The sequence below is a fragment of the Vigna unguiculata genome, chromosome 6 (assembly GCF_037176805.1).
Source record: "Vigna unguiculata cultivar grain cowpea cultivar isolate G323 ecotype 2 chromosome 6, ASM3717680v1, whole genome shotgun sequence".
Taxonomy (NCBI): Eukaryota; Viridiplantae; Streptophyta; class Magnoliopsida; order Fabales; family Fabaceae; genus Vigna; species Vigna unguiculata.
In genome coordinates, this window is record NC_140797.1 from 20,194,538 (window position 1) to 20,217,491 (window position 22,954).

Sequence of the window (22,954 nt, forward strand, 5' to 3'; positions counted from 1 at the left end):
ATTTTGAATTATAAAATTTTAATTATATTATCTTTTAAATATTTTTTTTATAAAAATATGTTTCTTTCATTTATACATTTTCATATTTTTTCTACACTAAATCGAACTTAGATAAAGATAATTTTTATTTATTTTTAAAATAAACTACAATTTGGTAATCTTATTTTTTTATGATTTAAATATAATTTTTTATCTATCACATCCATCAAATCACTCACAAACATCAACAAACTTTACTCTAAATCCACTCACTTTCACCTTTAATCGCTTTAAAGTGAGCAAGATAAGCTTCACACTCTAATCCACTTGAATTCATTCTATCTTTCTCCCTCCAATCAACGATGAGCGAGAGAGTGGATATCGAAGAGGAAAATTCCTCTATTTTTCAATCATGTCTGTTATGCAATGGTTTGAGGGTGATATTAAGATTACAATTATGTCCGCAATTTATTTTTCAGCTTAATTTTGAAAATGATGTAAAACTATGACTTTTCAAATTATTTTGACAAAAATAATTAATAAGAAAAATTTGAAAATTGTTATAAAATAAGGTTTAAAAAGTAATTTTTAATTATAAATTTTTTTATTACATTATCTTTTAAATATTTTTTTTATTAAAATATGTTACTTTTATTTATACATTTTCATATTATTTCTATGATAAATGAAACTTATATAATGATAATTTTTAATTATTTTTAAAATAAAGTACAATTTGGTAATCTTGTTTTTTTATGATTTAAATATAATTTTTAATCTATCACATCCATAAAATCACTCACAAACTTCAACAAACTTTACTCTAAATCCACTCACTTTCACCTTTAATCCCCTTAAAGTGAACAAGAGAAGCTTCACACTCTAATCCACTTGAATTTATCCTATCCATCCACCTCCAATCAACGATGAGGGAGAGAGAGGAGAAGGAAGAGGGGAATTCCTCTATTTTTCAATCATGTATGTTATGCAATGGTTTGAGAGTACTATCAAGATCACAATTATATCTGCAATTTATTTTTTAGCATAATTTTGAAAACGATGTAAAAATAACGAAAATTTGAAAGTTGTTATAAAATAAGGTTTAAAAAGTAATTTTTAATTATACATTTTTTTATTATATTATCTTTTAAATATTTTTTTATTAAAATATGTTACTTTCATTGATACAATTTCATATTTTTTCTATGATAAATTGAACTTATATAAAGATAATTTTTAAATATTTTAAAAATAAAGTACAATTTGGTAATCTTGTTTTTTTATGATTTAAATATAATTTTTAATCTATCACATCCATCAAATCACTCACAAACATAAACAAACTTTACTCTAAATCCACTCACTTTCACCTTTAATCCCCTTAAAGTGAACTAGATAAGCTTCACACTCTAACCCACTTGAATTCATTCTATCTCTCTCCCTCCAATCATGTAAATCATGTAACATCTCATCAAATCACTCACAGATAAGCTTCTACGATAAATCATGTAACAACTCATTTAAATAATAACATAATTAAATGAAATCTTACACCGAATAATATAAAGAGCTAAGTTGCATAGTATAAAGACACTCCTTAAAGTTATCCAAGGTACTTAAAAGCAAATACTAAAGCTCACTACAATGCCTACAACCCAAAAGGAGTAAGAGATAACCAATATTCGAAATAAAGCCTTAGGGGCAATACAATACACGGGCCTTCGCCCTAAAGAAAAGCCCAAAGAGACATTAAGTCCTGCACGAGTAGACTGTGCAACGGAACCATCCCTTCTCTGTTGACCTCGAGTACCTCTCGCATCTGCTCCCATCAATAAATTGATGATCATCGCAACAGTAGAAGAACAACATACAAGGCAATCAAACAAGCAAAAGGGTAAGCTAGAACCAAAAAGATTTTATCATGGAATCAGGTATACTTTCACAGTCCAATATACATACATCATCCAAGCATGTTATGACCTCCCAATCAGTACACTAAGACTCGACTCGACTCATCCGGATACATATAATCTAGTCGGATTCAGCGGATGCTCACACTTGTGGTGGATACCTCTGCTCACCCCCGAGCTATGTGTTACAAGTGTTACAAGTGTTACAATGAATCAATTCCCTCACACACAAGGTTAGCCCTTAATGAATTTCAGGCCTTCTGCTACTCTCACCACAGGAGTCAGTCCGCTCTAAGTGAGACTAACTAACTCCTTAGAGTGTCAGGATGCAATCCTTACCTTGAATCCTTACCAAATTATATAGATGGGGCACCACCATGGACACCCACTAACATGGGTCATGGAATTACATCCCGACCACTAAAGCACGACCCTGAAATCCCACCTAGAGATTTCAAGGAATTATGCACTGACCACAGACCAATCATGTTCAATCAATCAAGTAATGTTTACCATACATAGTATCTCATGCCAACCTTTACAACCCATTCTCATTCATAACCAAATGTCGAATCCATACCAACTCATCATTTCCAAACAATGAATATATATTTGTATTTCATATCAATACCATGTCTTCTTGATACCAACCATCTCATTTAAATCACATGCCAAGTTCATACCAAACCCATCATCCAAAATCCATGAATCACATCACTCATGCATAATCATTTATCACATGCTTTTAATATAACAATTAGATTCAAGCCAGTAATAACCATTCAAGATCAGAGAAACAACCAAACTACATCAATCTTGCGATAAAAACTACTCTCACTACAGAGCTCAGATTCAAGATCGGACCGGTCAAAGTCAAAATCTATGTGTTAAGAATCAGCTGTTAAATTATCAGCTCGATCCAACGGTTAATGAAGTAGTATCTTTCATTTTACGAAAAGTGTGCAGTGCTGTCAACAACACAAATTCAGTGACCTTGCGATAAAAAACTGCTCTCACTACAGAGATCCAATTAAAGATCCGACCGGTCAAAGTCAAGAAGTATGTGTTAAGGAGCAGCTGTTAAAATATCAGCTCAATCCAACGGTTAACGAAGTAGAAAGCTGCATTTTACGAAAAGTGTGCAGTGCAGAAAAAGAGTAGCGCCACATCAATCAAACATACTTGCACACCATACATTTTTATTCGACCAACAACCTCATTCAAGCATCACAACCATACCAGACCAAAAATCGGAAAACAAATTTAAAAACATAAACCCTAGCTTCCCTTACCTGGAAAGAGCTAGTCAAAACGACCCCGACCCTTAAGCGAATGAGCAAGACAACTCCAAGAGCATATTTAAGAGCTGAAAATCTCAATACAGAGGAAGCACGAGATTATTACGAGGAACCCTAACGGCAAGCACGAAGATTAAACTAAAAGAGAAGAGTATGCATCAAAAGTAACTTACGTGAGTGAAAGAAATGGGTTGAACTCAGATGAACTTGGATGAACCCCAAACCCTAGCAGAGGAACGTTACTGTTCTAAAGAAAGGAGGCTATTTTTCTGAAAGTGAGAAGAATGAAAGTGTTTCAGCTGGTTTAGGGGCTTTGGTTCCTTATGGGCTAGCCTTAGGCCCAACTTATTTGGGGCAGTCCTTAAAAATAAAGGTAGTAAAGTAAGTGGGCCTTACAAATCAAACTTATATAATGATTATTTTTAATTATTTTTAAGATTTAAATATAATTTTTAATCTATCACATCTATCAAATCACACACAAACATCAACAAACTTTACTCTAAATCCACTCACTTTCACCTTTAATCCCCTTAAAGTGAACAAGATAAACTTCACACTCTAATCCATTTGATGTCATCTTCTCCCTCTCCATCCAGTCAACCTTGAGGGAGAAAGAGGGGAAGGAAGAGGGAAATTCTTCTATTTTTAAATCATCCCTGTTATATCTTGGTTTGAGAATGATATCAAGACTACAATTATGTCCGTAATTTATTTTTCAGCTTAATTATGAAAATGATGTAAAAATATGACTTTTCAAATTATTTTTACAAAATTAATTAATCACGAAAATTTTAAAATTGTTATAAAATGAGGTTTAAAAAGTTATTTTTAATTATAAAATTTTTTATTATATTATCTTTTAAATATTTTTTATTAAAATATGTTACTTTCATTGATAATTTTTATATTTTTTCTACGATTAATCGAACTTATAATAAAGATAATTTTTAAATATTTTAAAAGTAAAGTACAATTTGGTAATCTTGTTTTTTTATGATTTAAATATATTTTTTAATCTATCACATCCATCAAATCACTCACAAACATCAACAAACTTTACTCTAAATCCACTCACTTTCACCTTTAATCCCCTTAAAGTGAACAAGATAAGCTTCACACTATCCACTTGAATTCATTTTATCTCTCTCCCTCCAATCAACGATGAGCGAGATAGGGGAGAACGAAGAGGAAAATTCCTCTATTTTCCACTTGAGTTGATCATCTCCCTCTCCCTCCAATCAACCTTGAGGGAGAAAAAGGGGAAGGAAGAGGGAAATTCTTCTATTTTTTATTACATTATCTTTTAAATATTTTTTATTAAAATATGTTACTTTCATTTATACATTTTCATATTTTTTCTACGATAAATCAAACTTATATAATGATAATTTTTAATTATTTTTAAGATAAAGTACAATTTGGTAATCTTGTTTTTTTATGATTTAAATATAATTTTTAATCTATCAAATCCATCAAATCATTGACAAACTTCAACTTAAAGTGAACAACACAAACTTCACACTCTGTTATTTTTAAATCTTCTATTTTTAAATCATCTATGTTATGTCATGGTTTGAGGGTGATATAAAAATTACAATTATGTCCACAATTTATTTTTCAACTTAATTATGAAAATGATGTAAAAATACGACTTTTAAAATTATTTTTAAAAAAATTAATAATGACAAAAATTTTAAAATTGTTCTAAAATAAGGTTTAAAAAGTAATTATTCATTATAAAATTTTTTATTACATTATTTTCTAAATATTTGTTTGATAAAATATTTTATTTCGCTTTATACATTTTAATATTTTTTTCTACGAAAATCAAACTTATTATATAATGATAATATTTTATTTTTTTTAAAATAAAGTACAATTTGGTAATCTTGTTTTTCCCTCATTTAAATATAATTTTTAATTTATCACATCTATCAAATCACTCACAAACTTTAACAAACTTTACTCTAAATCCTTCCACTTTCACCTTTAATCCACTTAAAGTTAACCACACAAACTTCACACGATAATTCACTTGATGTCATCCTCTCCCTCCAATCAACCTTGAGGGAGAGAGAGGGAAAGCAAGAGGGAAATTCCTCTATTTTTCAATCATCTCTGTTATGTCTTGGTTTGAGGGTGATATCAAGATTTCAATTATGTCCGCAATTTATTTTTCAGCTTAATTATGAACACTACAAAAAAGATTTATTTTAATGGAGATTTATTAACGGAGGTTATAAAACCTCCGGTAATTTTTACACATAGTGAAGGTTTTCTAAACCTTTGATAAATACTAGAGGTTTTATGATAAACCCCAGGAAAAATTCCCTCCACATTTTTTTTCCATATCCTTTTTATATATTTTTTTAAAAACCTTTTTATCACTTCGTACGTTCGAAAAAAGGGACACAGACACACTATACCAACGTTCGAAAAACTCACCTGATTCACTTTGTTCGTACGTTCGAAATCCACTTTCCTCAAACTTCAGCTCGCTACGTTTTCCTCAATCTCACTCTCAATCTCAATCTTTGTAGTTGGTTCCTTGCTTCCGAACGATTTGCTCGCGATTTCGTTCGAATTTCACCTTGCTTCCAAACGGTAATGATGTTCCCTTTCTTTTCTTTAGGTTTTCAAATTTTTTCGTTTTGTGGTTAAATTCTAACTTTGAAATCCTTGATGCTTGTTTTTGTACAGAGATTCAATTATAGGTGCCGCGTTTTCTGAAATCTAAAGTGTGTCTCCATTGCTCGTTCACTAGCTTTGCATCTCTAACAGTGGTCGACATCTTTGTTCCTGAAAGCAAACCGTGCTTAAGAAACAACACAGTGCTCATGCTTATCAAAATTCAGAGTTTGCTACATCAGCCAAAGGTATGGAGATTTGTGTGTTTTTCTTCCTCTATTGTTGGACTTGTCTGTTATGCCTTCAACTCCTTTTTCAATCATTTAATTGGAAATTGGAGCTGGTGGAAGATCTTTCTTTACATGCTTTTCAGTTTATTAATCTCTCTTTCCACCTTGTTTGCAAAGAAATGGGAGTACTCCAATTCTCGCTGTTTGGAAGCTCACAACGTTTTCTACTTTGCTGGTCACCAATACTCCTTTTTCCTTGATAAATATGTGAAAGAGAAACCAGATGTATATAGTCTTGGTTTGAGTGTTGCATTTGTTATCATGTCTCTAGGCTTGTCTAGGCTGAGTCATTTAGGATTTGAGGTTGATCTTCTGTACTTTTTTTGTGGACTTCTGACTGTACAACTCATGAAAATAAAACTATGGTTAGTCATTGTTGGAGGAGCTTTTAATTATTCCCTCATCCTTCTTCGTTCCAATTTGGATTCGTCAAACAAGAAGTAGGTATTACGAACTTCAACACTAAGATAATGTAGTGATTGAAATTGGTTTGCATTCACAACCACAAGGAACCAGTCATAGTGTTACTCAAGTGGATTCAACCCAAACAGTTATGGCTACTTCACACCCAATAATTGATATGGTTTGGCCTTCCAGAGGAACAAGGCACAATTCTTCTCAAGTAGTTTCACCTCAAGAGGGTGGTGCTGGTAGTCCCCCTCCAGAAAACATTTACGGTACCAAGGAATATTTCAAAGCTATATCTTTGCATTCAACTCTTGGCAATAAGAGAGGGTGTACATGAGAAACTGCTAGGAACTCAAATCAAATTAAAACATTTATTTCTGTTTGATGTATAATATATTGATGGATACATTGGCATACAATCTTAGATAAAAGTTAAAAAGTAACAACTAAGGCATATGAGAGTTTGATTTTGTGAGAGGCTTTTTCAAAGTTCATCTTTGGGAGATGAGAAAGATCTTGTTGGATTATCAGAGGAATTTTTGATTAGGTGTGAAGGCATCATGGCTATGCCACAAAGTCCTTCCTTTTTAGATATGTTCCTTTGCATTCTGGTGTAACCATGTTCTCCCCATTCTGCTCCCCAAGAGTTTCTCACTATCCAGTAATTAGTCCCATCAACCGTTGTTCCATACCCCACAATCGCTACACCATGGTTTAGATCCGTGCTACAATCACCGGTAAACACTCCTTGTAATACTGAGTTGTATGATTTGTGAGTAGTGATCATTAAGCTTACCACATTTGCCCTGATCTTTCACATCAGTGACAACACCTTTCTTCCTTTAATCCACCGAAGCAGGAACACTACCAACATTCTCGTACATGAAGGTGTCGTTACCATGTGGCGTGCCTCAGAACATTCTATAGTGATTAACCTTTGAGCCTGCATAGGTACTCCAAAATTCATGGTTGGTCATGTCAGCGAACTTGTTCAGTTTCAGCTTGTAAGGCTTATCCATCTTGTTAGTGTTATGGACATGTACATTTACAAATATTGTAGTGCAGATGATAAGGCAGAGATTGTCCATTTACGAGGCTTTGGAAGATGTATCACTCAGTGGTGGGATTCATTCTATTACCCTTGAAGTGTACTGTATTTATTTGGTTTACAGAAATAGGGAAATTAGTAAACTTAGCCAAGATTTAAAGGAGGGAAATATTACATCATCTGTGTACATAGCCAAAGTGAGAATTCTGTTAGCGAGTAGTTTGGACGCTAAGTCCAAAAATGGTAATAAGCTTGATGTGATGTACTACATTAAATCTCTAGACTGAAGTAAGGAGAATAATCTAGGACTAGGTTTAAATACAATGATTTCACTTGTGTGTATTTACATGATGATAGAGCTTTTAGAGAGCAGTTTGGAAGCCAACTCCAAAAATTACAAAAACCCTTCTTTGGGTTATGTTTTCATCATGAACAATCGGAGATTCATTGAAGTAGAGACAAAACTAAATGGACAGAGACTTTCTTTTGGAGATGACTGGCTTCACAAAAACATGTTTTACCTTGAGAATGGTCAACCAAGTAATGTTTTGTGGATTGGTTATCCTCCTGCTGTTCAGATTGATGAACAAAAGGTGGAACTCCTGTTTGTCGGGCTAGATGTGTACCAATTGGGAAAGGGATTGGGACTGAGCTGTGAGTATAGTCTTATCCGTCTCTAAATCTTAATTAAAAGTTTGCATATTTGGAATAATTCTTGAAATCTGTTCTTTTTTGTTAACTTATCTTGCATTTAAGTTCTTCTCATAGCTAGCAAAGTCCACATATAAGATATTCTCTTCCCTCTGTGTGTTGTTTCTTTTCTGCAGGTAATGTAGGTTTTATGAATTTTACTGGTTTGTCATCAGGACAAATGGTGTGCTTATTTGTTTTATGGTTTTTTATGGAAAAAAATCTTAAACTTAATGTTTTTTAGTATATTGGAGGTAAAAGATTTTAATTGGCTTCCAAATCTTTCCTTCTTTATTTTGTTTACATGTTTTAGATTGGTTCAAATTTAAGTTTGGATATATTTTCGTAATTCTATTCCTGAAGAGAAGGAAATAATACCTAAGTTTGGGAAGATTTAGTATACATGCTTAACCTATCTATGGATACTAACTAGATTTATGTCAACTGTCACTGGTCTTCTCTGTTGTGCAACGAGTTTTTTTTTTCAAAGTGATGCAAGTTTTTAGCAGTTTTATATTCTTCAATTTCTATGGTCTATCAAATTCGAGTTCTTGATACATGCGACATATAATGAAAGTCCTTTGAGGAAGCGTTCATCTCACTTCAGGAAACTATGTTACTGCAATAACTAAGAAGACCAAAACACTGAACAACCACAATATTGCAAGATTATTCCGAGCTTTTTCCAATACCAATGGCAATTTAAAATTTATTTTGCAAAAAGAGAAAAAATGCATGTCTGCACCGTAATTGGGAAGCTCACAGTTAGCATGCTTGATCTCGTATCAATTTTCATAATTGTATACTATTGTCGTTGGTATTGGAAAATTAGATCAGAAAATTAGATTCACACTATAATTAATTTAATTTGTTTTGTCTTTCCTTTATTCTATATTTTCTATTTACCTTTTTAATAAAAAAATAATTTTATTATCTCAGTTCCAAAGGATTTGTACTCTGTATACCACTGGAAAAAAAAAATCCCAAATGTGTCTCTTTTTACATAATTTGTAAGCTAGTAAGTAACCTAACATATACACTACACCTTATTTATTTCTTAAAATAATAGATATATGGGTAAATTTTGTTTTACAGGTACATGAACTATAAAATTCTCGTACATATATGGAGCGTTGTAAGAGTTCAGCATCTAAGAGGCCATAGATACTATATCTTCTAAAAAGGTATTAAAACCTTGTGCTTTAAATTTTCCTGCTAGTAAATAATGAAAATTTAAGATTTTTTTGTGGTTACTGCGTATAATAGGAATATATGATGGAGATAAGAAAGAGGGAGGGGCGTGAAATGTTTTCCTTATCTTTGATTCAAAAATGCGTGGATGAGTAGGAAATAAGAACCACATGTTGGCACATTGTTTCCATGCATTGAAAACATACAAAATTTCAATGTAATATGTAATTATGTAGTGCATTATTATTTGAATTGGCATTGGTTTTTCCTTATTTATCCTTTCATGGAAGGGTTAGAGTATATGGTTAATTAATTTTGTCATGAAAAGGTGTAGGTTATGGCTGAAACCAAGACACATAGGAAGGAAGAGAGAGAGGGATAGAGTGTGTTCCAAGAATATCACTACTTCAAATTATTACTATTTACTTATTAATTAATTATTTATTTGGTAAATAAATCTTTTATCAAATCCTTTTATTTTAAGTTTTGAAGTAAACCTGTTTTCATTTTTTTAATATAAGATGGTCTTAGTGATTAAATAAACAAATTATTATTATTAAAACCTATATAAGCATGTATTTAAAAAATCTTTACAAATATATTGTTTATGCATCTTCACAAAATATTTTTAGTTTTTATTCAGTTTTGTTAACACACTGGTTTTAATATTGTTTATGATTATGAAATTATGTTTTAAAATTAAATAAATTCGATTTCATATTTCATATTTTTCATTAGACTTTTCATATTTAAAATTAGAACTTTGTTCATTTCATTAGTCTGATAACTTCTTCATATTCCAAATTTATATTCTAGAAACGAAAATTTATGAAAACTTGATTTTGTTTTATTTTAAGGTCATACATAATTTACATCGAAAGGATTTAAGGTGTAACTAAATCTTAAGTTTTTATTTAACATATAGGAGCCTATCCTTGAATTATTTTGAAAAAAAAATAGTGTAAAAATCTTTGTAATGTAATTTTTCTTTCAAAATCATACACATATAGCGATATGTTTCATGGTTTTTGCTAACCATTGCACTAAATAAAATAGTTAAAGAATCATTGAATGAGTTTTTAAAAAGTTGTGACATTCAATGAATTAATAAATTGTATTGAGTCTATATTTTTACAACATATTGATCGGTGTATTAAGGAATTGTATTGAGTCTAATATTAATTTTCATAAAACACCGACAAAAATATATTGTAAAATCTAAATATTACATTTTTTTATAATTTTTTAAAACATTAATTAGAATTTAAATATGGTTACTTGTAATTTATTTACTATTATAATTTGAATCTATCAAAATAGTAAATAATAAACACCAGATGACAATACTCACATCATCCATTAATTTCCGAATGACAGTAAAACTTACAATGCATATACATTAATTTCCGAATGACCCTTATTCTCCTTATTCTCCTTTTGATCGTGGGTGGGAATATCAATATTTTTTTCTAATCTTATATCATTAGTTACATTTTTTTTCTTTATTAAATATATTTTTGTTCTCATAAACAGACTATTCTTAATGGATTTGGATAAGTCTTGGATTGATTTGCCTCGAAATACACAACAATACATGGATGGATTGAATAAATTTCTGGACTTTGCATTTGCTAATAAGAGCGTTGAGGTTAGGATAATTTGTCCATGTCGAAAATGCAATCTTAAAATGGCAAACTCGAGGAGCAACATATGAACACCTAATTCTTCATCCTTTTCCAAAAGGGTATACATTTTGGCTTCTACATGGTGAGACAAATTATGTACAACATACAATTTCAACACCTCCAATTTTCCAATCGAATGAGGATAGAGGTTTTGCTAATGATCCCATATGTGGCATGGTTAATGATGCATTCAGGAATTTTGTAAACACTCAAAATGTGGACAATCATGAGAATATGCGACCTGAATCAAGCCACACGATGCCTGATGAAATTACTCAATATATGAAGTTTATGCATGAGGGACAACAGAGTTTGTATGAAGGATGTGACAAATATTCTAAACTTTCTTTCTTGCTCAAATTGTACCATATCAAATGTCTATGCAGAATGACTAACAAGGCAATGTCAATGATACTGGAGTTTTTAGCAGATGCTTTTGATTATGCTAAAATCCCATCTTCATTCTATACCTTACACCTTACAATCTTCCTCCTTGGATGTGTATGAAGCAAAGTTCATTCATTCTTTCCATGATCATTCCTGGTAAAAGAGCACCAGGAAATGATATTGATGTATATTTAAGGCCATTAATAGAAGAATTAAAAGAGCTATGGAACACTGGGGTTGAAACTTTTGATTCACATAAGAAAGAAGTGTTTCATATGCATGCAGCTATATTATGGACTATTAGTGATTTTCCTAGTCTTGGAACCTTATCTGGGTGGAACAAACACACTAGGTTGGCTTGCCCTAGGTGTAATTTTGACACAACTCCTAAGAAGATTCCAGGTAAATTTTGTTTCATGAATCATCGACGTTGGTTAAATGCAGGGCACAAATTTAGATTATGCCACAATCGTTTTGATGGAAGTGTGGAAACTAGAAATCCTCCTTTGAGAATATGAGGAATAAATGTCTTACAACCAGTTCAGAATCTTAATATTGTATTTGGGAAAGAACTAGAAGTTGAGGAACGGGGGAAAAGACAATGGAAAGGTCATCACTCTATTGATGGCCCTCTACAATGGAGAAAAAATAGTATATTTTTTGAACTTCCTTATTGGGTGAACAATTTATTGCACCACAATCTAGATGTTATGCACATTGAAAAAAAATGTATGTGATAATGTGGTCTATACATTATTGAACCAAGGTAAAAAGTCAAAGGACAACCTAAAGGCACGAAATGACTTAAAAGATTGGGGTGTTAGACCTGATCTTTGGCCTGATGCAAATAACAGATATCTTCCGGCTATATATACATTGACAAAAGAAAATAAACATATATTTCTGAAAACATTGAAGAACATCACTGTTCCAGATGGCTACTCAAGTAACATTAGTAGATGTGTTGATGTCAAACAATTTAAGCTTGGAGGATTGAAAGTCATGATTCTCATGTTTTGATGGAGCAACTTTTACCTTTGGCAATGAGGAAGACACTCCCTAAAGAAGTGATGGAGGCGTGGTTCGGGACCGTCAAGGGATTAGAAAACAGATGATGGAATCATGTCCAGGATCTTCAGAGAGATCTCAAATTAGCTTCAGATCGTAGAATAGGAACTCTTTTATATATATATTTTGTAATGTTTTTGTTTGGGCTTTTTTCGGACCTTAAATTATGTTGGGCCTTTTTGTGTTTCGGCCCATAGTATATAAGCCCTTGTGAGACACATTTGTAGGCAGATTTGAGTTTTATGAAAATTTGAGTTTTCTCTCAAGTCTCGAGGTTCTCCTCAGAACCACCGATCCTTATCTTTGAATCTCCGATTCAAGTGGCGGATCTTCCTCACTTATCTTGGAATCTCCTCCAAGTGGCGTGATTTCCTTCCGTTCCGCAAAAACCCCCAATCGACGTCCTCCATTTTTCCCCCTTTTCGTTTTAGGGTTCATACCCATTTTCGTTCTAGATGAATTCCTCTCCAAATCCGAGACGATCCTTCATCATTTGGTAATCAGAGCTCGGTTGTTTCTCTTTCGAATTCGTTTCGGATTTTCGTTCTCAATTTCTTCGCTTTTTTGTTTTGTCGTGGTTTGTTTGTGCACGTCTCTAAAGGTCAAGGAAGGGGATTTCAGCAGCTGTGTGCTTCGCTAATCCTTGGCAATTTTAGCGTCTACCTCGTTCCTTGGCAAAGTCGAAGAGTTGAACACCAGAAAAGTTCTATCACCAGCATTTGCAAAAATGACAATAATAGCAGGTGTTTCGATTCCAGTGGCTTTGTTTAATCCATGGAATTCTTAATCGTAAAGTTGCGCAGCTTACAACTTGAACAGAACAGCAAAAGGAAGTTTTGTTACTTCTTGCTACGCTAGCTTGTGCCTTTAGTCTAAAGCAGTCCAGGTGTTTGTCAAAATGACTCAATGAAGGGTCCATTAACAAAAGTTAGTAGAACTAAGGGAAGCAGAGTGGCAGATTACCTTGGTTCAATTATGAGTTACTTGTGGGTTGGTCCATTCCCCCTTTTGTGAGTTAGCGAAGTGCAGCAAACGTTAAGCTTGAGCAGTTGTCCCACTCCCACGATTTTTTTTATTTACTTATGGTAAGGGTGGGGAACTTAAACGAATTAACATCAAGTTAAGGGCGTTCGACCTAGGCTGCCTACTTGTGTTAATGGTGGGGAACTTAAATGAATTAACATAAAATTAAGGGTGTTCGACCCAGGCTGCTTGCTTGTGGTAAGGGTGGGAACTTAAATGAATGCGAGAAGTGAAGTGAAGAATAGTCGTGTAGTTGGGAACCCTTTGTTTATTCATGAAATCTGGGGTGCCTTGTTAAAACCTCCCCGGCCAAAACCCTCCTTAGGGAAAAAAGACTAGGTGAGGAAAAAGAGTACACCCAGGGTTAGAAGTGTTTGGTACAAAACATGTTCTTAACTAAAGTAAAACATAGATGGGATACATTCCATGTATTGCGTATTTCTTCCCCAGACAACTACTCTAGTCGATATGCTCCTCCCCCAGCGTCTTCACGTATTCGGTATGGGCCGTCCCAATTTGCGGAGAACTTGCCGTTCTTCTTTCTTGCATTGCTGGCCATTCTCCAAACTAAGTCTCCTTTTGCGAACGATCTTGGGCATAAGTTGGCATTATATTTCCTGGTGGCTCTTTGATTGAGGGGTACAACTGTAGGCCCACAACACTTCTACTAGTTCTTCTGGCCATCGGCCTTTGGCATTGTTTAACCGCTTGCGTAGCTCCAATAGTATAACCTTATTTGCCGCCTCGGCCTATCCGTTGGTCTGTGGGTGTTCAACAGAGCTGGTTATGTGTTTGATGCCCAGATCGGTGTAGAACTTAACGAGTTCTTTATCTATAAACTGCCGGCCATTGTCGGTGATGATTGTATGTGGGACGCCATATCAGCATATGATATCCTTCCAAACGAATTGTTGTACTTGTTGGGCTGTAATGGTGGCAAGCGGTTTGGCTTCTATCCACTAGGTGAAGTAGTCGACGGCTACTATCAGGAATTTTACTTGGCCTTTGTCGGGGGAGAAGGGGCCGAGGATGTCCATTCCCCACTTTGTGAAGGGCCACAGGGATAGTATAGAATGAAGATGTTCTTGTTTCTGGTGAATGAGGTTGCCATGCTTTTGGCACGGTATACATTTCCTAACGAAGTCTTGGCAGTCGGCCTCCATGGTTAGCTAGAAGTAACCAGCGAGAAGGATTCGGGTAGTCATGGTGTGCGCTTGAATGGTAGCCGCATATGCCCTCATGTAATTCTTTAATTATGTACTGAGCTTGTTCTGCCATGACGCATTTGAGAAGTGGCTGGCTGTATCCGCGTTTGTAAAGGTCGTTGTTTATCATCGTATACCTAGCGGCTTTAGTTATCCAAACTCTATCGGCGTTAGGTGGAGGGTTACCGGTTTTGAGGTACTGGATGTAAGGGGTTGTCCAATTGTCGGCTTGGTCTTGGGTTAGGTTATGGCAAGTACTTGTGATGGAAGGGGTGAGCAGTGTTTGCTATAATAGGGATCGGTGTCGGCTTTTTAACTTGGAGCTGACTAGTTTGGAAAATATGTCGGCTCTGACTTTTTCGGATCTGGGAATGTGTTGTATGCAGACTTGTTCGAAGGTGGACTGAACGACTTTCCGGACTAGATGGTAATATTGTAGGAGGGTAGAGTCTTTGATTTGGAACTCGTCATTTAGATGGCTTACAGTGAGCCTGGAGTCGGTTTTGCATGTTAGCGACTTGATACCAACCTCGCGGGCCAAGGATAAGCCGGCGAGGATGGCTTCGTATTCAGCTTGGTTGTTAGAGGTCTTGAAGGCGAAGTGTAGGGATTTTTTGATGAGGATGTCGTTGGGGCCTTCTAGTACGATGTCAGCACCTGTTCCCTTCGGGTTGGATGAACCATCAACATTAAGTGTCCATTGGTCCGCTTCAGGAGTTGGAGATTGTTGACAAAGTCGAGAAGGCATTGAGCTTTGATGGGGTTGTAAGGTTCGTAACGGATGTTAAATTCGGATAACTCAACGACCCAGGATGACATCCGCCCTGCAAGGTCTGGTTTCTGCAATATTTTCTAAATTGGGTAGTCGGTTTTGATGATTATGTTATAATTTTGGAAGTATGGGCGTAGGCGGCGGGTTGCATATACGAGGGATAGGACAAACTTTTCCACCATCTGGTATCTGGTTTCGGGGTCTTATAGGGTTCTACTAACGAAGTAAATAGGATGTTGGTTGCCGCCGACATCTTGGACCAGCGCGGCGCTAGCGGTGTGATCAGTGGCAATTATATAGACCAATAAGGGTTGATGAGTATCCGGTTTATGAAGGATAAGTGGTGAGGTGAGGGTGGTTTTAAGCTTTTGGAATATTTGTTCACACAATCATCATTCTACGTGAACTTGGCGAATTTTTTGAGCAACTGTATGATGGGTTGGATTTGTTCGGCTAGTTTGGAAAGGAAGCAAGAAATGACTGTGAGGCTGCCTATGAGGCGTTGTACCTCTTTGACGCTGGTGGGGCTTCGCATTTCAATGATCACATTGCATTTTTCAGGGTTGGCCTCTATACCACATTGGGTTAGCATGAATCCAAGGAATTTACCGCGGTCGACACCGAATATGCACTTGTCGGGGTTGAGGTGAAGGTTGTACTATCGTAATGCGGAGAAGACTATTGATACTGTCGTCTATGATGAAAGCGGTTTTGCTCATGTCGGATGTGGCCATGGGGATTTGATTGTAACAAGAGTATGCATCAAGAAAGCTGAGGACCTTGTTACCGGCCACACCGTCAATAAGTCGGTCAATATTGGGTAAGGGATAGGCATCTCTGGGACAAGCTTTATTAAGATTCGTGTAATCAACACACATCCACCACTTGTCGTTGACTTTCTTAACCAGGACCACATTAGAGAGCCAAGTGGTATAGTGAGCTTCTTCGATGAACCCTGCGCTCAGTAATTTATCAGATGCTACTTGAGGGTCAACTCCAAGCAAGTCGGCAGCTGACCAAGCAAAGAGGTCCGTGTTGCCGACTTGGATGGGTGTGATGATGTCACGCTCTTCAGATTCTAGACCGGTGCCAAGTTTGATGAAGTGGCCATTTGGGAGCTCTAGGGGCTGGTCTCTTCAACAGGTTCGAGACGAACATCCCAGCCCACTCTGGGGTCTAGATCGTCACCCGACAGATCGATCCCAGAGCCGGGTGGCCGCTTGATGTGATTGGTTTATTGGATGGGGAGTTGTGGGCGTAGGCTGGCCATGTAGCATTTGCGTGCAAGGCGTTGATCGCAATGAATGGTGAGGATGTCGCCAGATGGGGAGGGAAACTTCATGGCCAAATGAGGGGTGGAAACGACAGCGCCAAGGGTGTTGAGTGAGGGGCGGCCGAGGAGGACATTATAAGATGTAGGTGCGTCGACGATGACGAAGCGGATAGGAATGGTCTTGGTTTGGGCTCCGTCACGAAAGACTGTATGGAGGTCAATGTAGCCACAAGTGGAAACTTTTTCTCCAGAAAAGCCATAAATTGGTTCATTGTGTGGGACCAAAGCGGTGTCTAGGAGTTGAAGTTTCTGGTATGTTGCCCAATAAAGGATGTCGACGAAAATGCCTTGCTCGACAATGACTTTTTTGACTACGTAATTTTCTATTTCAACAGTGATGACCATAGGGTCGAATTGTTGGTGGTCGAGGCCATGGAAGTCGTCGTCCATTAAGGTTATGGGAAGCATGCGGTGTCTGTGATGGGAATGGGTAATGTGGTTGATTGATTGGATATGGCGGAGGGGTCTCTTTCTGGCAGAAGAGGTAGAGCCTCCTCTAGCGAAACTGTAACATCCCGTCTGGATATTACAGATTTAAATAATTAAAGTAATTAAAATGAATAACAAAAACATCGCATTTATGAATAAACCTCATTTCTGAAAAGCGCGGGACATTTAAAACTTTTATTATCATATAATAAAACACTGCTCCATAGTTTATAAAGCGAAAGAATATTCAAATATCTCTCAAAAGTTTACATATCATTTCCAAAACTAAAATCTATAAAACATAGTAATAAATCCCATGCTATCCCTCGCTCCACGTCTAAGCATCACCAGCACCACCTTCATCAACATCCTCTGCTCACGTGTACCGCGTACACGGTCATCGCCAAACACAAGAAGATAGGGTGAGCTTATGAAATCAACATACCTCATAGTAATATACATATAAACAACCATAAGGGGTGTAGGCATCGTGCTACGTGTAGTGGTGATGGGCGTGTAGTGGTCGTGGGTGTTGACGATGATGTTGTGGTTTTGGAAATAGGGGCGTAGGCGTCGTGCTGCGTGTACTAGGGATAGGGCTAATTTCTCCACCATCTGGTATACAAGGTGTTGGGTGGCATCGACATCCTGAACTAGCACGGCGCTTACGGTTTGATTTGTGGTGGTGATGTAGATAAGGAGGGATAGATGAGTGTCCGACTTATGGAGGATGGGTGGGAAAGTTAGAGTGTTTTTGTGTTTTTGAAAAACTTGTTCACATTCGTCGTTGCACAAGAACTTTTCGGTTGAATGATGGGTTGGGTTTGCTCGAACAATTTGGGAAGGAAGCGGGAAATGGCGGTTAGATGGCCAATGAAGCGTTGTAGTTCTTTGACACTGTTGGGGCTTCGCATCTCAATGATTGCATTGCATTTCTCGGGGTTAGCCTCTATGCCCATTATGTGGCTGAAGACCTTATCCATTAGCTGTTGATAAGTTGCTCTTGCGTTTTTGTGGCCGAATGGCATAACTTTGTAAAAGTAGTTGGCGTCGTCTGTAATGAAGGCGGTTTTGTTCATATCGGTTGTGGCCATGGGAATCTGGTTGTAACAAAAATATGCATCAAGGAAACCGAGGACTTTGTTACCTGTGCCACCGTCACCTAGCATGTCAATATTGGGTAAAAGGTAGGCGTCCCTAGGACAGGTTTTATTGAGATCCGTGTAATCGACGCACATTCGCCACTTGCTGTTAGCTTTTTTGACAAAGACTACATTGGAGAGTAAGGTGGTGTAGTAGGCTGCTTCGATGAACCCTGCGTTAAGTAACTTGTCGGCTTCGATCTTGGCCGCTAGTCGATGTTCTTCACCAAGCTTCTGTTTCTTCTGGGAGACATATTTGGCATCCTTGTAAATGGAGAGTTTGTGGGCTACGACTTGAGCGTCAACGTCGGGTAAGTCAACGACGAACCAGGCAAAGAGGTAAGTGTTGCTGATGAGGGTAGATGTAAGGATCTCGCATTGTTTGTGTTGTAAGGTAGCGCCTAGTTTGATGGTGCGTTCATTAGGGAGTTCCAGTGGTATAGTTTCATCGATCGGCTCGAGGTGGGCATCACGGCCTACTCTGGGGACCAAATCGTCTCCAGATAAGGCTATGTCAAAGTCGGGTGGACGTTCAATATGGTTGGTTTGAAGGATGGGAAGTTGTGGGCGTAGGCTGGCCATGTAGCATTCTCGCGCGAGTCGTTGGTCGCCATGGATGTGAAGGATGTCTGATGAGTTTAAATTTTTGACCTCATTTAATGTTTAAATTTGGGGATTTAATTGAGTTTTCTGTGCTTAAGGATTGATTTAATTAAGATTTGTGATTATTGGATTTATTGAGTACGTAAGGTAAAAATGGCGTAAAAATTGATTTTAGTTGCATAAAATATTATTGGATATTCTAACGTTTGTTAATGCAGCTGATGTTTAATTTGGGTCATTAAAAGGGTGGATTTGAAACATTCAAAGTTACAAAATAAGTCCAAAATCAACAAATTCTGAAAAGAAATTGTTAGGAGCTAAATGCACCCCCTATTTTATTTACACACTCCTTCTAAAGTGGACCACCAAAAACCTGTTTTGCACCCTAGTTTCTACTAAGTTGCATGCCTCCTACCACTTAAACTCCACTCAACCAGATGCCGCCATGTGGCAATCCCCACCTTTCGAATCAGGCCAACCAAATGCTAACATGTGTCATTATCCTTGCAAACTTATCTGCACCAATTAAACACTACCACGTCATCATCTCCTTCCATCTCCAAAACAGAAACCCTAATTTTCCTCAAACCCTAGCCACCACCTCCATGCCGTCCACCTTGCCGGAAAACGTAGCAGCACCTCGCCGTCAACCGCTCCACCAACACGTGACCGTTGGCAGCCACTATTTTCGCACCGCAAACCTCCACGCATTTGCGCGATTCACCATCTCTGCAGCAACCATTGAGCCTTCTCCGTCGCACACTGTGCATCAGTACAACAACTCTACCACTACACTGTAACACCTCTCTGTCTCCACACGAACCTATAACACACCTTCATCATTTCACTAACGCACACTACAACAGCGCACCATTTGCGCCTCCATCTTCTCCATTGCCGAAGCGAACCAGCATTTGCGCATCACCGTTCGTAGAAGTCACCGCGAGTTCTTCTTCCCGAGAACGCAGATTTGCAATTGCGAGCAACACCTCCATTGCAGCAACAACAACGTTCAACACACGTTCAACCAGCACGAGCAGCAACGGGAGTGCGAGAACCCGTTCCAGCAGCAACACGCATCAGATCCACAATGCATTCACACCTTGTCGGTAGCCACAAGCCTTCATGAAACCCTAACGCAGCGACCAAAGGAGGAAGGAGGAGCAAACCCTAATTCTAGAGAGAATCTCTGATCCACGTGTCAGCCTTTGATTGCATAGTCAAATTGGTCAAATCTGGTCAACTGGTCAAACTTTGGACAAATTCTAGTCAATATTGTAAAAATGGTCAAATAAGAGGGGCAGAATTGGAAATTGGACGAAAATTAAGTTGCCAATTAATTAAATAAAGATAAAATATTTTAGCAATCAACAGATAAAGTCCAGTCCAATTGTGTGAGTTGATTAAGAAAGCTAAGTGAAATCCCCATTGGACATTAAGATAGCAAGCTATCTAGATGTGAAGGTTCCTTTCACAAAGCTCAAGAGAAGAAGATGATGGATTGATTCAAAACAAAAAGGAAATGGAAAGCACATAAACCATAGAAAACCAAGAACAATTAAAGGTAGAAGAAAACATAAAATGGAAAGGAAAGGAATGGTAAAAATGTGAGAAGCACGCCACTACAAGGCTAAGCTAGAAGCCATGGCAACCTTGAAGATGAGTGGATGTATGCTGCCACTTGCTATGCAAGATAAGGCTTACAAGTATTCACTCCCAAGGGAGGAAACTCTCACAAATGGTTGAGACACAAGAGTGTTTTTACTTCAAAATGTTCAACCCTTTTACATGTCTAGGAGCACCCCTTATATAGAAGAGTTTAGGGGCCTCTAAACAAATAAAAGATACTTAAGGATGTCTCTACAAAACCTAACCCTAGCTTCTAGAAACTAGGTCAAATAAGGTTACAAAAAATGAGAGACAAAAGAGCTAACTATGGTGTGTGCAAGGCTAATTTCGTTGTAGCATAAAAGGAGACAAAGAATGTGTCTCATATGTCTCCAAAAAGTGGCTAAAGTGTGCTAAAAACAAAGGAGACCAAAGGTACATAGGTATACTTGCTTCATGCCTTTTACTTTATACTTTATGCCTTTGCTTTACTCTCTCCTCCACATCATTTATGCTCCCCAATCACCATGCGCCACCTAGCATTGCTTTCTTACTCCTAATTAACCTACAAAGCAAATAAACATAGATTAGCATGTTGGCTTAAGTCAAGTCAACTATAGTCAACAAGTCAAACCTAATCAAAGGTCAACAAGTCAACTAAAGTTGATTCAACTAAGTCAACTTAGGGAATCAAAAATAACAAACACAAATGAAAGGGATGAAGGATTAGTGAACTTCCTTTCTAAACATGCTTAGTCTTCTTAAGCATGTGCCTCCATCCTTGGTTGGGGTCAATCCTTCATCATCCTCCTCTCCTTGGAGAGAATTTGACCACAAATTCTTTAAGCCTTTGTAGATGGAGCTTGACTTGATTTGGGGGAGGATTTGCGCCTCCCTTTTATGAGCTCTTGTTCCATCCTTTTTAAGGGTATTACCCCTAGCCTTGGTTAAGCCATTTTTGTTTTCTAGATTACTCTTCCTCTCTTGCTTGTGCTTTGGGCCTTCCTTTTTGGCTTGGGAAGAGAAGGAAGGATGATGCACATCTTGCTTTTGAAGAATTTTTTTGTAGGCAAGTAACACCTTAGTGAAAGCTTGCCCCTTTTGTTTTTCTTCTTTATATTTTCTTATTATATTTCTATCCTTATTAACTTCTTGAGGTGATAGAGGTAGTAAAGTTGTCTTTTTCCCATTTTTGAAGAAAATGTATTGGTTGGTATGGCCATCATGTAAAGTTTGTTTAGCAAATTGCCATGGCCTACCTAGTAAGATATGTCTAACTTCCATGGGAACAACATCACATAGCACCTCATCTTTGTAGCTTCCTATAGAGAAGTTAATTAGGACTTGTTTATTGACATCTATTTCTCCCTCTTTACTTATCCAAGCAAGCTTGTAGGGCTTAGCATGAGGAATGGTCTCTAAGCTAAGCTTTTCCACCAACCTTGTGCTAGCTACATTGGTACTACTTCCTCCATCAATAATTAGAGAGCAAACCCATTTGTTAATTTTGCATCTAGAATGAAAAATGTTTTCTCTTTGAGTTGGCTCAAGTTCACTTTGATCTTGACCTATCATGCGCCTTAATAACATAGGGTCTTTCTCAAAAAAATTAGTTTTACTAGAGGAAGAAGATTCTTTTGAAAGAGAATGGGGAGATGAGTGTTCACTTTCAACATCATTACTCTTCTTTAAGATCATGGTCCTCTTGGTTGGGCAATTTAAAGCAATGTGATTATAACCCAAACATTTAAAACATTTAATGGAACTTGATCTTGAAGAAGTGGAATGGTGAATGTGATCATTTGGAGACTTACTTTTACTTGGTGGTTCTTGATGAGAGTTAGAAGGGAACTTATCATCTTTCTTTTTATCCTTTCCCTTCCATGAGTGACTAAAGTAGTGGTTGGGTGAGTAACTCTTCTTTGCCCTTCTTTTTCTTTTCAATTGAATTTCAATCCCAAGGGCAAGTGTGAAAACATTTTCAAGAGTGGAGTACTCATACAACTCTACTTGGTCTTTTATGTCTCTCCTAAGACCACTCACAAATCTTTTTATTTTCTCTTTGTTAGTTTCTTTTATTTCAACCCTACGCATTTGAGACTCTAACTCTTTAAAGTATTCACTCACACTCATAGGACCTTGGTGAAGCCTTTGGAGCTTCAAAATAAGTTCGTTCCTATAGGAGGGAGGAACAAATCTAGCGCGCATAAGAGTTTTAATGTCCATCCAAGAAGCCGCGGGTGGCCCTTGGTCA

At 36.8% G+C, this 22,954-nt stretch overlaps 2 protein-coding genes and 1 pseudogene across 2 annotated transcripts; 1 reads left to right on the forward strand and 2 right to left on the reverse strand.

Moving 5' to 3' along the window:
- Nucleotides 1-6,027: 6,027 nt before the first annotated feature.
- Nucleotides 6,028-8,244, forward strand: LOC146885645 (uncharacterized; annotated as a pseudogene).
- Nucleotides 8,245-14,742: 6,498 nt separating this feature from the next.
- On the reverse strand, nucleotides 14,743-15,561 carry LOC146885646 (uncharacterized). Its single transcript, XM_085675029.1, has 2 exons — nucleotides 15,202-15,561; nucleotides 14,743-15,099 (listed from the first exon to the last, which is right to left on the reverse strand). The coding sequence occupies exons 1-2, from the start codon at nucleotides 15,559-15,561 to the stop codon at nucleotides 14,743-14,745; spliced, it is 717 nt and encodes a 238-aa protein (XP_085531155.1).
- A 629-nt stretch (nucleotides 15,562-16,190) lies between these two features.
- On the reverse strand, nucleotides 16,191-17,308 carry LOC114172236 (uncharacterized). The gene is made up of 2 exons (XM_085675030.1): nucleotides 16,923-17,308; nucleotides 16,191-16,719 (listed from the first exon to the last, which is right to left on the reverse strand). The coding sequence occupies exons 1-2, from the start codon at nucleotides 17,306-17,308 to the stop codon at nucleotides 16,191-16,193; spliced, it is 915 nt and encodes a 304-aa protein (XP_085531156.1).
- Between the last annotated feature and the right edge of the window lie 5,646 nt (nucleotides 17,309-22,954).